At 39.6% G+C, this 15,696-nt stretch overlaps 1 protein-coding gene across 7 annotated transcripts in view; it reads left to right on the top strand.

Annotated features, from left to right (window-relative positions):
• The window catches only part of STAG1 (STAG1 cohesin complex component), a 185,922-nt gene that overhangs the window by 45,273 nt on the left and 124,953 nt on the right, over nucleotides 1-15,696 (top strand). For 6 of the 7 annotated variants that reach the window (XM_080604104.1, XM_080604103.1, XM_080604102.1 and 3 more), the window contains 2 exons: nucleotides 1,016-1,120; nucleotides 10,608-10,785. In XM_080604104.1, the coding sequence (XP_080460230.1) occupies nucleotides 1,016-1,120; nucleotides 10,608-10,785 (283 nt within the window). The remainder of the gene's footprint in view (nucleotides 1-1,015; nucleotides 1,121-10,607; nucleotides 10,786-15,696) is intronic. The other variant, XM_080604106.1, reaches the window with a different exon arrangement.

Here is a 15,696-nt window from a genome sequence, read left to right as displayed (position 1 = left end):
GGAAATTATACTGGCCTTAAGGAATTCTATGATTAGAACTAGACTTCACCAATCTTTTGAGTAAGCTAGCACATTATTACAGTTATTCTTCCATTTACGTAGATCTTGTGAATCTAGCAATGGTCTCTCATGGTCTAGCAAACTAAAAATAAAGCACATCAGTAACGAATGGTTTTGCTTGTGGGCTCGTCTTGGGCAAAATTTAACGCCTCAGAAGATCACTTAAAGGCTGGGATTCTTCAAGCAGCCAAGCCTGTTCTGAAGGCAGTACCTTTTGGACCTGGCTGATAGGGGGAAAATTGAAGAAATTTGAGGTAACGTTTCTCCCCTACTTAGTATGGCCTTAGTCTAAAATGGGAATGATTAAAAAATATGGGTTTCTCTGCTAATAGCCTGAATATTGTGGTTTTTTATCGTTGTACAAGTGAAAATGTTTTTCTAACTACAAGAATCTTAAATGTCTTAAGATTGAAGTGAGTTTTCTGTTTTGAGCCTCCCGGTCACTGTTAATCCTTTCTTTATTAACAGATGCACAGTGGCATTGTCTTCAAGTGTGACTAAAACCGCAATTTAACCCTAGTGGGAACCTGTGTAACTGTTCTAATGATGTGGTAGCTGGATCAGACTCCTGATTGCTTTCTCATGACCTTAAAGCAGCTCAAAAGTAGTTAACAAGAGTAAAAGAAAGTTGATACTAGTGAATACGTTATGTGGGATGGGTATGTTGAGTTTGCTGTTTAATATAGCCAGTTTTTTGAAGTGCAACTTGGTTTCAAAAGAAGCTGTTAATTTAAGTAACTTTCAGTCCATAAAATGACATTCCAGCCTATAAAAAGGTAAGGCTTTTTGCCAGGGCTAGCATTGCTTAGTTCCTTAGCTTGTAGAATAAATGTAGCAAAACTTTTAATGCTGACTTTTTTTTTTCCTGGCTCAGGACTAAATATTTAATCAGTCAGTTATAGATTACTTGTTGATTTCAAATCATTTTAATTTATCTAGTATTTTTCCCCCCTAGGGATTCTACAAATGAAACTACTGCACATTCAGATGCTGGCAGTGAGCTTGAAGAAACAGAAGTCAAAGGAAAAAGAAAAAGGGGCCGTCCTGGCAGGCCTCCAGTATGTGTAATTTAGTTTTGTTTTGTTATGCATCTATTTAAAATTGACTGCAAACTGTTTTTCATCTAATCATCTTGTGGTCACATAAATAGGCTTTTAATGAGTCCTATGTCGAACTTTATGAAGACTTGTAGTATGAAATATTTATCAGATTGAAATATAACTGTTTGAAGTGATTAAAAAGGGACATAAAATGAGATCATAGTAGCTTTTTTCTTTTACTAGGTATGTACATGAACATTGCAATTTTGTTGTTGTTGTCATATCACAACATTCTTCCAGACATGAGAAGAATCTCAGTGAACATGACCACTTTGTTTTGGAAGTTTTAATGGATTTCTTCAAGTGACAAATGACCCTTGAGCTATCCTCTTTGTAATTGATAATCTCTTAATGTGAATGGAAGAGTTTCAGTATAGTACTAACATAATGTCTCAGAAGATCCATTAACACATCTTCATAATTTATGTAATTGACATGTGTGATGTCCTACATATAGATGGGGAGCTTCAACTTTTTATCTAACATAAAACGGGAGTTAATCCACAATTCTGCTGACTAAGATTTACTAACAGAATGCTTTTCTTCACTTGTCTTTGTCTGTTGCTGGTCCATGAATGGGAGCATGCTGAAACAATTCCCTAGTACACATAGTATTAAGGTGCATTTGTCTTCTATTTTCATTTATTTTATAAAATCTTACCTAATTGGAAAATACAGAAGTTCTGTTGTGTCTTGTGCTCATTTGTTTCAGTTCAAGGTCATGAGATGCAGTTCTTGTTTGTTTGTATCGCTTGAAGCACACAGTGTGGAATGAGATTTTTGGTGGGAATTTGTGTGTTTCCTGTTAATTGTTTTGATTCTCTCACGGCGTTTGTCTACAGGTATACCCGCAGTATGAATGTCTAGATACACAGCACTTAGAGATTGTTTGTATGTGTTCGGTTTTTATCCTTAGAGCATCCATCTAAATTCTGAAGCATGGGGTAGTGACACTGTAGGAATGGACAGAAGCATGTGTTCCTCTCAAGCAAGCTGGCCAAGCTGGAGCAAGTTTCTCCATCATATTGGCTTCCAGTTTGGTGCTTCACAGTTTCTGGAATGTGGGAGTGGACATTTTAAATGCCGGTCTTTTCCATGCAACTTTTATTCCCTTTCTGAAGGCTTTTGAGCAGGGTTTCCTATGGGGCCCTGTGTTCTTCATCAGATGGACATATACGCTTACTTTGTCTTTACAAGAAAGATTTAAAGAGAACAGGTTCTGTTTACACAGCCTGTAAGCAAAGGGTGAAATCAGAAATTGTTAAGAATATCTCACTGGTAAACTTACCAATTTTTGATGATCCAATTGAAGGAGGGGAAAAAAAAAAAAGAGAAAAAAAAAAAAAACAGTGGTGTAACCTGATTGCTAACCCAGAAGGTTGTTAGTCTAGGAATTAAAGCAAGGTGGGTAGTATTTTATACCCCTTTCATATGCACTGGAAAGGGAAGATGAATGTTACAAAAGGCATTCCTCATCCTTCTCTTTGAGCTTATTAATTGCTCCTCTGGGAATATTCACTGAAGCACTCTCCTGGTCCAGTTATCAAGTTTCTGCAGAAGCCTTTGCTTATTACGTGTAGAACAACTCCAGGCTCATTAAGTGTACATGATTGTTAAGTGTTGAAAATACAGGGGAAGCAGTCATTACTCACCCAGAATGATGGGCTGTGAGCTGACTTTTGCTGCCAAGGAGCAAGATGACACAAAAGCATCATCTTAATGTTTAATCTGAGTCAAAAAAGCAAATCAAATATTAAAGCTGAGGAAGACAGTAGAAAATAAATACTGCATCCTTTTTATAACTCTGGCTTGCCAAAATATGGAATACTTTCCCTAATTCTGGTTTCTTTATTCCCCCCCTTTCTACCTCCAACCCAAAATCTCAAGAAGGGTGTACTGGGACTGGAAGAGGGTCGGAGGAGAGCAATAGTGATGGTCAATCATGGAATCATTCAGGGTGGGAGGGACTTTTCTTACCTGCTCAAAGCAGGATCAGCGGGATCAGAACTCACTGCCTGGACCTCTTTCGGTCTGGTTTTGTAAACCTCGAGGGCTGCATACTGTACAGCCTCTCTGAGCACTCTTTCGTTTCTTGACTTTCCTCGTGGTGAAAAACCTCCTTTTAGCTGCTCAGAAACTTTCTTGTTTCAGTTCTTGACTGTTGTCACTTGTCCTCCCACCGTATACTGCTGCAATAAAGCCTCATGGGGAAGTGCCCCCAGCCCCCTGCCCATGTTGACAGCCTGCTGCTGAACTTACTCTAGTTTATCAATGTTTCTCTTGCATGGGGCTGAAACTGGTCGCAGTATTCCAGCTATGGGCTAGCAAGTGCAGAGTAGAAGGGGAAAATCCCTTTCCTTGGTGTACTGGCTATGTTCCTGTTTGTGCAGCCTAGGATGCTGATGGCCTTTGCTTGCCAGGGCATACTGCTATCTCCTGTCTGCCATGAACCCAGTGTCATTTTCTACAGAGCTGTTCCCCAACTAGTTAGTCCCCAGCCTGTGTTGGTGCAAAGATTTGTTCTTCTGCCAGGGGCAGGACTTTGTTCATGCTGAATTTTGGGTGCCCTGTTGGCCTAGCCCTCCAGGCTGGACCTTGCTATCAGTGAGTGGTCTTCTTGCCAGTTCCCTGCTATCTGCACGCTTGACAGGAGTCCATTTTTCACCCCATTTGGCTATCTGATAAAGATGTGAAATGGGGCACATTCCATCACAGACTTCTGTTGTACTCCCTTATCACCAGCATCTAGGTAAAGGTTGCTCTGTTAGCCTCTGAGCCCAGCAGTTAACCAATTGTCCATCCATCTAGTTGTCTCGTCTGCCCATCTGGATCACAACTTCCCAACTTGAATACAAGAATGTTGTCAGAGACTGTTAACAGCATTGCTAAAATTGAAATAATTGACATCTACTGCTCTCCCCTCACCCTTAAATTCAGTCTTTTTTTTATTTTTTTGGGTGGCTTGACAGTAGATGTGTATGTTTGGATCCACAATCGCATCCTGCCTCCACAGATGATACTGCAGCAATGGAAAAGAATAAATCAGAACCTACTGTAAAAAAAAAAAGGCTGAAAAGGAATAAGCCACTCAATCTATGCTATCCTTGAGGAGAAATGCAGGCACCTTTGAAAGACTAGTTCTATGCATTTACATTTATAACATTATTGAATACTGAAAATCACGGACTTAGTAGATGAAGCATTGGTTTTGCGAACAATGTATTTTCACTTTTCCTCCTCCACATTGCTAACCTACCCTTGTTGCGATCCTGTCCACATTTCACAGGTGAATTTGTCACAGGAGGCACAGCTCTAACATTTCTTCCCACTCCTCCATCCGCTAACATCAGTTTTATTTCCTCCATAGATATTATCTACCTTTACTCTTAGGTGTACAACAAATTATTTAGAGCTGTTCTTCTCAGCTGATACTTAGCTTTGTTTTTCGTTTTTGTAACGTTAAAGAAAGATTTCTGTGCCTGAAGGTACTAATGGGTTTTGTGTTTTTTTCTTTTTTTTCCCCCTCTAAAATATGATGGTCGAATAAGATTATTTAATCTCTCCACACAGCTCTTGACTTGCTTATGTCCTTAGGCCATTGCAGCTACAGTAACACGTCTGCCATCAATGTATTGACCTCTTTTGGAGAGTTCACTCTTCTGTGCCATTTTCCCTAGCTGTGTTGTTCTGTTACAGAGCTGCACACAATGTACTCTGTCAATATACGTATCTATGTATTTATTTTAAAAAGATTTAGGCGGTAGTGTTGTAGAATGGACTTGGCTTTTATTAGAAAGATGGAGCTTTTTAACAGACTTCTTTTTCCAGAGAAAGATTTTCTCATTGCAAATGTGAGACTTCTGTAAGGAGGTAGACCTCATTTGAGAATTCACCATTCGTAGCAAAGATCTTTCCAGTTCAGAGAGAACCTTAATGAATTGGGAAACCTTTCCTTCCTGAAAATGCTGCTTCTCATGTTGCCCCCCTAGTTCTCTAGAGACTGTTCTAATGAGTCTACTCTGTTCGAATGAGTCTAGTCTACTTCACTGAGTGTACTAGACAAGTGGCTTGCGAAGAGATAAAGCATCTTGGTCCTTCAGAGTAACTCTCGTAATGTAACCTGATTGTCCCAAATTCACCAAACTATGCAGTGAACACAGCAGGAGTTGCACCATGTCCTGTTCTAGCACTGACGGTGGCTGGGGCCAGCCTCCCCGTTGCACATGTCTGCTTCTAAACACCCAAGCATGAAGAGCAGATGCTTGTGGAGCAATTGGCTGGGAGGTGAACCTGTCCAGTCAGTGGGATGTATTGGTGCATATATTTACATGAAGCTCTATGTGAGCATACCATCTGGATACATATTTAGCGAATCGTGTGCTGTGTATTCAAGGAGTGATGTATGGCAGCCCTCTGCTTGGAGTTGCTGAGTAACATCAGCTAAAGAATGTCTTTTCTGGCTGCTGCATTATTGAAATACATGGGCATGGATGCTCTCTTCTCTTCTAGGTGGGGGATTTGAAACCCCAGTGCTTCTTTCACAGTAGTGAGCTGAGGCTCAAATCAGTTAGTCATTTAACCTTTTTGCCTCCTCTCTTGGATCAGTGCTCTCTTAGAGGGCTGGTCAATTTCATTGCCATGCTTTATATTAACCTACCTGGTCTTACCTCCCCAGGACCTCAGAATAGCTCTTGGAGGTTGGAGGGAGTGAGAGAGATCCGTGACTGTATTTCAGCTATTGTATTTTGCAGAAGGAGTAGCTAGAGATTATCCTGTTTGACTTGGAGGATAAGAAGAAACATCAGTTTGTCCCAGAGGGGGCAATTCTGAGATCTCTGCTGGGGTGTGGCTCATCTCTTAGTCATGGAAGCTGCTGCATGCCTTTCTCCAACTAACTCCTCGCCTCATGCTCCTTTCTGAGGCAAGGTGGAGCAAGGCACTTTTGATGCTTTTGTCCCCAGCACAGACTGTATGGTTTTGCTTTCATGTTCTTTTTGTTTGTTTGTTTGGTTTGGTTTGGTTTGGTTTGGTGTGGAGGAGAGGGACTACAATACCTTATATTTGTTTTCATACGTAAAATTTTAATTTTGCAGCAGATTCAGCATTATTGAGTCTTGTGTTACGGATGATAAATACCCCAGAGGATTGACTTTCCCTCTTAGTTACAAATCACACACGTCCTGATTAATAGTAGGAAGGAATATTCTTAGAAGAAATGAAGTTATTTTCACAGTAGTTGAGGATTGTGGCTTAGTGTGATGTACATCAGAGTCCTGTTTCAGCTTGCTCGCCTGATATTTTAGGTCTGTCCCTTAAAACTGGAGTTGAATAGATCTGCCTGCATGGCTGAAGCAGCTCTATGTGCTGGGTGTTAGGGACCCTGGATCTGTTATTATTTGCAGGGTGAGGTTTTTCACAGAGAACACCTTGTTTGTTTCTGTGATGAAGACGTTCACAGGGCTGACTGCTTGAATCCAATAACTTCTTCCTGGATAACCATGACAATGTTATGAAATGTTCATGAGCTGCCTTTTTTAATCAGTATTCATTCGGAATGAGCTCAGACATTACCTTCTGCTTAATAGCAGAATAGAGACTCTTCTGCTTAATACCGTGTTACAATGCAGAGGCCTCTCAAGATGGTGGTGCCTTTGAGAGGCAAGTTCTTCAGTCTTACTCAAGTGGAAGGTTAAAAAGTTTCTTCCAGCTATCTTAAGAAATGGGGTGTTGCTTTAAATGACTTATTACATACTATGTAATTATGTGAATGCACATATAGGCCATTACTGGAGGGGGAAGACAGGTGAAATTAATGACCTGCAGCACTTTAACTGTCTTTATTTCTTCCTGAAGTACATCAGATCAGCTTGGGCACTGTTAATGGAAAATGTCAAACCACTGTTTTTTGGTTTTATTTAGTGTATAAGTTAACGTTCGCTCTATTACTTGTTTTTACAAATGTGGGTCACTTTTTTCCCTTCAGAATCATTTTAAAGACATTAAATGAAAGATATTATCTAGCTAATGTATTACACAATTCTGAATTTTCACAATATCAATTTAATTACAGTCTAGATAAGTATTTTGTTTCTTCTTCCTTTGGTTTATACCATAAAAAAACAGTTAAACTCTGTGGTCATCAGTATGGTCATTTTAGAGTTTCTTCTTGCATCTTCTGGAACTTCTGAATTTCCTAATGCTTATGTGGATAAATTCTCAGCCTTATTTGCTGTCAGTTGAATCTAATTTACAAATCTGAAAAATAATAACTTCTGTTTTCATATGGCTGTAACTTGGAGGCTTTCACATATTCGAGGCTGATCTCTGACAAGAATTACTTGGAACAATGTCTTGGTTGTGAGCATGAACAGAGTCACTTCAACTGAATTGTATGGAAATGAAACTAATGTCCACGTTCCTGGAGATTGTTTTGGTAGAATAACAGACATTACAATGTAAAGTACTCTGTGTAGGTTGAGCTGTAGAACTTCGTCTTGGAATAGTTTAAATAAGTCAAAAAAGAAAAAGACGAAGATAGGCTTTCTTCTGGTCTTTGTGGGGAGACCCTAGTTCAGATCTCACACACACATAGTCCACTTGGACCCCGCCACTGGTCTGACTCTGTCCTGGATCTCAGAGTGAAAGCAGGGATATAATGCCCCCCAGCAGCACCTTTCTCAGTGTGAGATTCAAGCCTCCAGCTTGCTTTCCTTGCATTGCTTCTTTATCCCTCCTCCCTCTGGAAGTCTTAATTCACTTCAGCAGCGTCTGCTCTGCCATTGCAGCAGATGCCTGGAATATGAAAATCATTAGAAGGATTTATTAATGCATTTAGATACAATACAGCTAACCAGCTTGCCTTTTCCATGACTTTTTCAGGGATCCCTGTCATAAACAGATAACAATTTTGAGTCTGGAGAGCAATCAGATCTTACTTATCTAGGGATTCTGATGGATACTTAAAATGAAAAAGGAAGCAAACAAACAACAACAACAAAACATTGTGGGTGACTGTGAGCTTAAAAGGGCTTTAGGTAGAAGCCAGCAATTTCTGGCTTCTCACAGGGGCTGAAAGGCTGAGAAGTGGCAAGCAGTAAGCAGCATTGCTGCTCCTATTAGAAAGCACAGGGCTCTGTTTTTCCCATATCTTGAGGACCGTTTGGTGGATCCTCGGGAGAGGGGACTTAATACAAATCCACTCTTGTTTGTTTGATCTTATGAAATGCCATATTTTATACCTGTCAGTGATAGTCTGACAGCTTTACTGGAGCCAGGCTTACCTTTATGCAGGGCTGTTTCTGTGTGGAAGCTCTTCATGGCATTCGAGGGCTTTCTCTTTTGGGTTGAGCTGAAGGACCACCCTAACCTGTGAATGCAAGGGTCTTTCTCTTTTGAGATGCAGGACTACCTGTGTTTGGCACCTTCAGCGTGTGCATTTCACATATCCTTCGATCTCCTATTTGTTTTCCCTTAATCCTTGAAGTATTTAATGTCACCCTTTGAATTTCATGTTGAGGGGAACTGAGTACAGAGGGGACCTGTTCTGGCTTACATTAGCATCTGAAGAGGGCATCAGCTTGCCTTCCTGCTTTCCTTTAGCGGTGCTTCTAGCTAGTGTAAGTGCTTATAGCTTATTGTCACTCACATTGAGTGAACAGGTGGATTATACATTCCCCAATGGAATCATAGGTTTAGGTTGGAAGGGACCTCAAAGCCCACCCAATTCCAGGCCCCTGCCCTGGGCAGGGCCCCCTGCCCCCAGCCCAGGCTGCCCCCAGCCCCATCCAGCCTGGCCTTGGGCACTGCCAGGGATGGGGCAGCCACAGCCGCTCAGTGCAGCCTGGGCCAGGGCCTCACCACCCTCTGAGTGAAGAATTTCCTCCTAATATCTAATCAAAATCTAAGTCAAACAACTTTTACTTTTTTTTTTTTTTTTTTAATTAAATAGTGATCATGTGTCTCTTCAGAGCTTGGTTGAGCTCAAACATTCCATGTATTAATTTATAGCTTTCTTGCTGGTAAAGGCAGCTTTGCAAAACAATAATTGGCAGAGATCTCATATTCTTCTACTCATAAATGCAGATGTTATCCAAGAAACTTTTCATAGAGATTCTCCCATTATTTTAAGCTTTCCATCTTGCGTTTGTATGCAAATCCTTAACTGAGTATTTGCAAGAAGCAGTTGTGCTCCACCTTGACCTTTTCTTTATCTCCCTGTCCCCACTGGCAGTGACAGTTTTAGAGCAAGGAGAAGGCTAGGGTACCTCTCTGTCTTCTACCGTCTGTCTTCCAGAAATGAGATTTCTTTCCTCTGCAGGAAAATTCTTAACATGTCTGCAGTTGGAAGATGCAACGAAAAATGCTGACTTCACATTCTTTACTAAAAGATTTAATGGAAACTGGGTGCCAGTGTGGTCACGGTAAATGGTACCATGAGGATACTGTACAATTGTAGAGTTGCTTGCATGTTTTCTTTAACAGAATTCCTCAAAATAGCTTCATCATTGTTCTGTGGCACCTTTTGGTTTTGTCTGCCTCGCAGTAGGAGAAAAAAAAGATTTTAGACATAAACTTGTAGCGGGAATCTCACCTCCCCCCCCCCCCAAACTGATTTTTTTGCATAAAGTGACTTAAATTCAAAACAAAATGTTCACTGTGTGACCTATCACAAGTAGGATCTATAGCATCTGATTATGAGCTTGAGGAATCTGGAGAAAGTTTACATTGAATAATTTAGTTTCACAAGGAAAATGTTTAACTCAAAATTTTAAAGCAAGAAAGGGGCTATTATTATGATCTGCTAAATCTGATTATAAGTTTAGTTATTTAATTTTATTGGAATTGAGGAGTTGAATCTTTATTGTTTGTTATAAAATTACTATATCTACTTAAATACAGAAATAGACTGTTAACAGGACAAGTGTATGTTTCATAAATTATTTGTTGTCTTCCAAAGTTAATTATGTATTCTGAAAATTCACTTTGTTTGCCAACAGAAAACATTTTTTCTGTCCTGTCTGTAATTTGCTGCCATTCATATATGTATCTAGTCATGCTGTCAACTATCTGTTTGTGTTGATCAATTAATCATGGATATTGATGTGAACTGGTACTTCAACACTGGGAATTCAGCAGTGTTGAATTCCTTGACTGTGGCTTTAAAGTTGTTTCTCAGTGAGTATTGGTAATTAAAAATATATGTACCTGACTGGATAAAGCCCTAATCAACATGGTTGAATTTCATAGCTGACATTGCTTTGACCTTGCCAGAGGTCAGACTGGAGACCTGAGATCCCTTTCAGACTGACTTATTCTGTGATATTCGCGTGTATTTATATGTGTGAGCGTATAAATATATGTGTAATATATGTATATGATTTATAGAGACACTTTTGAGTGATGTCAGATGTCATAGCTATAATAAATTTTTTTTTTCACTCTGCTGGTTTTCTTTGCCCAGTCTGCCGCTAAGAAACCTCGGAAGTCTCCAGGAGACAAAGGTCGTTTGGAGGCTGGAGCCAGGGGAGCAAGTCGTGGAAGAGCTAATGGCCACCCTCAGCAGAATGGAGAAGGGGACCCTGTCACTTTGTTTGAGGTGGTTAAGCTGGGGAAGAGTGCTATGCAGGTAAAATAACTAATTGTGTTACACTTTCATCATTCAGTGTACCCTGACTGTAGGAGTTCATTCTGAGCTATGCTTTTGTAAACAGTTGGCTTTTTTTCGCAAGCTGTATTGGTCCAGTAGACTTTCATGTTTAACATTATCTTAGTCTGTATATGATAAAGAACAGAACATGCTGTCATTGAGTTGGGGACTGCCACATGTTTCTGAAAAACGAGACAGATCAGAAAAGTCATGTATTTCAGTTGAATTCTCCATTATTTTGTCCATTGCTTTCAAATTGTAAATACATGTTGGTATTAAGCAGTCCATTAAATGATAAGCTGTAGTAAGTTTTACAGGAAGAAAAAGTATAAGATGATACTATTGATGGATACAAAGCTTTCGTTCTTTTTTTCCCCTTTTTTCTTTTTTTCCCCCAAAATAGCTGCTGGCTGAAGCACTTTTGAGTACTTCACACTGCAGCTTGCATTCTTGCTGTCCCCACCAGAGTTACAGATGAAGGCTAAACAAGTTGCATAGACTTCCTCTGTGGCTGAGGGACAAAGATGGACACACCCTGAGGGCGAATTTTTCATTATAAGATAAATATCTAAGATAGCTATATTGAACCACCTCTGGAGGTGTTTCTTACTCGTTTTAAGTTTTGATCAGTTACTGAGGTCTTAAAGCATTTATTGGGCCAGATGAGTCCCATCTCAAGAACCTCTGTAGATGATTGTTTCTGACAGTGTTTGTATGCTTTTTGTAAGTTACTGTACTTCACCTATTTGTTTTTGGCACTCAGAGGAGAAACATGGGCCCAGAATATCAATAACCCATTGCAGTTAAAAGCCAACAGTGGTTCCTACTGAAGGGTTGTTTAAGCAAACTTCCTTTACTTTGCATTTCAACAAAAGAGAATCATACAATATCAGTTAGTATGTTTTGATTATGTGGTGCCAACTGACGTGAGCAAAATTATAAATTAGGAAAATTAGGAGCAAAGTACCATTCTTAATGTTACTTTTGGTGCAGCATAAAACCTAGGACTAATGTAGTCTTCCACATGAGTTCAAGCTATGGAATATTTTCTCTGAGCCTCAAATCTGAGATGTAGTTTTAAAGTACTAATAAATAGGAAGAAAATATCAGTATTTTTGTTCTTCATAGTGGCTGTTTTTACAGTTACACAGGATTGACCCTTCTTATCTAGTAGGTGAAGACAGAACAAATTTACTGCTAACAAAGCTACAGATTCTTTGTGCCTCTTCTTCCTACATGTTTTACGTTGGGCTTTCCAACTTTCCTTGGTTTTCGACACATTTTCAAATTTTATTTTTGGCAGGATTTGAGGAAACATCTGGAGTCTATTTTCTGGTTTTACTGCGGTACCGAACATATATTATGCTTTACGTAGTATGTTTGTCTTAGAGTTATTGATATTTGCAGGCGCCAAATGAGAAGGAATGTGTGATTGCTTTGATGTTTGATGACTGAGTGCGTGTGTGGAATTGACTTTGATACATTTCATCTATTTCAAAAGAGATGCCAACAGAAGTCTTCCACAAAGGAATTTCTAAAAAGAAATAGTCTGCATGTTTGTAGTAAGAAACCTTTGGAATTCAAATTGAACTGAATTCAAAGGAATTGTTTTGAAAAAAGTACTATTTGTGTACAGATATATACATAAACACACACACCCCTGTATATACATATGCACACACATGCTTAAAATGCTCTTAGCCTACATCTTGCGCAGATGAGAAAGAAGTAAATAGCTTGTTGGAAGCCGTTCCTAATAAGTAAACAAATAGTAAAAGAGTAGGCAAGTCTATTTGAAGGCCTGGGGCATAAATGCCCCATTTTTAGGGCCATATTTAGGAACCATAATCCTAAGTTCAAGAGTATGTGCCACTTGTGTACCTTCAAAAGTTTTACTATTGATAAAAAATAAAGAGATTGACAGATCTGTGTAGTGGGAAGCAAGATGCAATTATAATGTGATTAAATTATTTTTAACTTGAACTTCTGGATGATAATCCCACATTGAAACAAAGGTTCTATAAACCAAGTTTATTAGCATCTTTATATTTTTTTTTTCCTTATTAGCTTAGGGATTTTTATTTAACAATTAGGAATGCTTGGCATTTTTCTTACTCATAGTTTTGATGCAGATTTTTTCTGGCCAGTTTTAGCAATTTTGTCAGTATTGCCAATTTTCAGATAAATTACGTATATTTGCATTTGTTAGAACCTCTTTTTTGTTGATATTCAGTTATTTCCCTGTAACATGAACTTACTTTTTTCTGTAGTGCTCTTAAGTTTCCAGCAATGAAAAACAGAAAAGTTCATTTAATATATTTTGAGATTATGTGGAAATTTTACTTAATGTGCTTTCATTCCTGACCTGTCTGCTCCAGCTGCATGCTCTCAGAATATATTTTAGTTGTTAGATTTTTCTGTCTTTGTATTGCCAGCTCATGGAAGCCTGTAGCTGAATTCAACTCTCATTTCTTTAAGTTTGTCCTCTATTCTGGTTCTTATTGCAGGGTTCATTTACCTCCCTTCAGGCTTACTGCAGTTTGGTTTTTCCAGGGAAACAAAGTAATGTTAATATTTTGTTTTTCAAGTACACATAACTTCAAAGCTGCTCTTTGCATGTAAATCTTTGCTTCTGCTGTGAAGTGTTAGTTGTATCCAAGCTAAGTCTCACTTGAACTCTGTAAATCAGTTTGGTACCCACATTAACCTAGTATTGGATTGTTGGCACTTTTAAAAAATTTGTTCTGTAACCTATTGTGTGGTTAGTTGCTTCGGAAGATTTTCTGTTGGCAGCTCTCTCCGTATGTAGTGCAATATGACCAACCTACCTTCCTGTTTTCTGCTGGTACAGTTCTTTAGTCTATCAAGATTGTTTGCAGAGCTTTTTAGGCACACATTTTTCTTTCTTAGGGAATTCATGACACTTTTCTGCTTTTTGTCATTTGTCTCTTTTTTTCACCTTGAATGTTTTTATGGACACAGCTATATCCAGTATATTTCCCCACTCTAAACTTCCGCAGGCAGAACAGACTGTATCATCATTTCTCATGTGCTGAACTGCCTGAGCTTACCCTGGTGGGAATGAAGGGCATGGATGAATCTCCACTCCTGCAGCTGAGCCCCAGTGCAGAGGCTGACTCGTAGCTTAAGCCTTCGCAGGCGCTTCTGTACTGGTCTCTGACCCTGGCGTTAAGGCAGCAGTGAAGTAAAGAGCATGTGGTGGTTGCAGATTTTGTTTAGGCTTCAATCTGAAAATTTCTTGAGAGTTAATTATGTCCAATTAGCTGTAATAAAGTTTGTACTTTAGTGTTGGTCATAACAAGCGTAATAGCATTTTGCTTTCTTGTGTGCAAAGGAGATTTGTGCCTCCCCCAGAAAATCGGAGATAATCATCAGTAGTCATACAAGGTATTTGATACCCGAACCTGAACAGATCTATGCCGAGATTACTCAGTATTATGTGCATAGCCAGTCATCCTTATCTGCAGTGAACTGCAAACATCAATTTAGATGTTGATTTTTGAAATATTTGAACCCTCTGCTTATGCTCACCTAATAAAAGATACCGTGGTTTAGAGTTAGACATGGTTCAGAGTAAATATGGCTCCATTATATGGCAACGTGCATTTAGGATCTGTATCCAAAGAGAGCTTTCTGGCACATTGAAATGGAATTTTTCATTGTGCTACTAGTTCTTTGTCTCGCCAGAAGTCAAGAATATACCTCAATTCTCGCTCTTCTTGTCTGCCCATCTAGGCACGCTTGAGTACTTTGAGATGCCCTCCCTGTTCAAGTTCAGCTGCATTTGCAGCAGCATAAGCTTACCCTGTCCCATGAGGAAGTTCTCTTGGTTTCCTAGTTTCAGTTCCTCACACGTTATTTCTTCCTCGCACCTGGTGGGCTCAAGCTGGCTAACTGTGACGCTCATTCACGGTACCACACTGGCTAGAAAGTTCACGAGCATGAACTTTCATGAGCAGGAGGAATATCACGAGACCTTTTCTTTCCATTCAGTTGCTTATCTGAAAGGATTAAAACGTGTCATTAATATTAATATAAAATATTTCTGAAATGTTAACAGTACTTTCAAGATAATACTGATTTTCAGCATTTATCCACCTGCCTTTGTTGCAGACTGTGGACTTCAAAATCAATACCTGCAAAAATAAAGGGTATGCATCCCTTACAATTACATGTTTGGTCTGTTGGAAATAGTAAGAGAGAGGGAAAGCAGACACAGCTTTCAGCAGTGCTTTTTTTGTTGTTGTTCTGTATGCACTAGCAGCATACTGCATGATTGCCAGTTCCTTTTAATGTAAAGTATTGGGTTTAGATCAGGTTCGGTTACCAACATCTGTATCCAAAATACTTTTCTGATGGGAGTTGCCAGTACCTCCAGTATCTTCTCCTATCACTTTTAGATTTGATGACTTGTACAAGATAGGTAAGGTAATCAGTTCTTCCAGAAAGCTGATGTGGCTTATATATCCTGTTAATACGGCATATCCTCTACTGTTTAAATAGCTTTGGATATGCATAACATTTGGGGCGGAAATAGACCACTGTGGTCTGTAAACTACCTCCTTGCATAGGTCAGGCTGTGGAATTGCACCCATTCCTGTGTTAAGTCAACAGATTCTTCTACGACTCCTTTTTTCTCTAGTAATAATAATCTTAGTTTCATTTAAGTACAAATTAGGGTGGGCCAACCTTAGCAGCTGCAGAGAATCAAAGGGCTGAACCGTACCCTTCCCCCTCAGGTCTCGCTGCAGAGGGTGCTAGTGGTGGCAGGCACCTCGGCCGTTGAGTGGGGAGCAGGAGGGGGCACTGCCTCGAGGCAGAGGCCCCCAGCGCCACCCCACAGAGCCAGCCTGCTCCTCAGATGTGCTT

Source organism: Anser brachyrhynchus (genome assembly GCF_964034855.1).
Source record: "Anser brachyrhynchus genome assembly, chromosome: 9".
NCBI lineage: Eukaryota > Metazoa > Chordata > Aves > Anseriformes > Anatidae > Anser > Anser brachyrhynchus.
The sequence above is the reverse complement of the archived record's forward strand: the minus strand, read 5'-3'. Positions and strand labels throughout refer to the sequence as shown.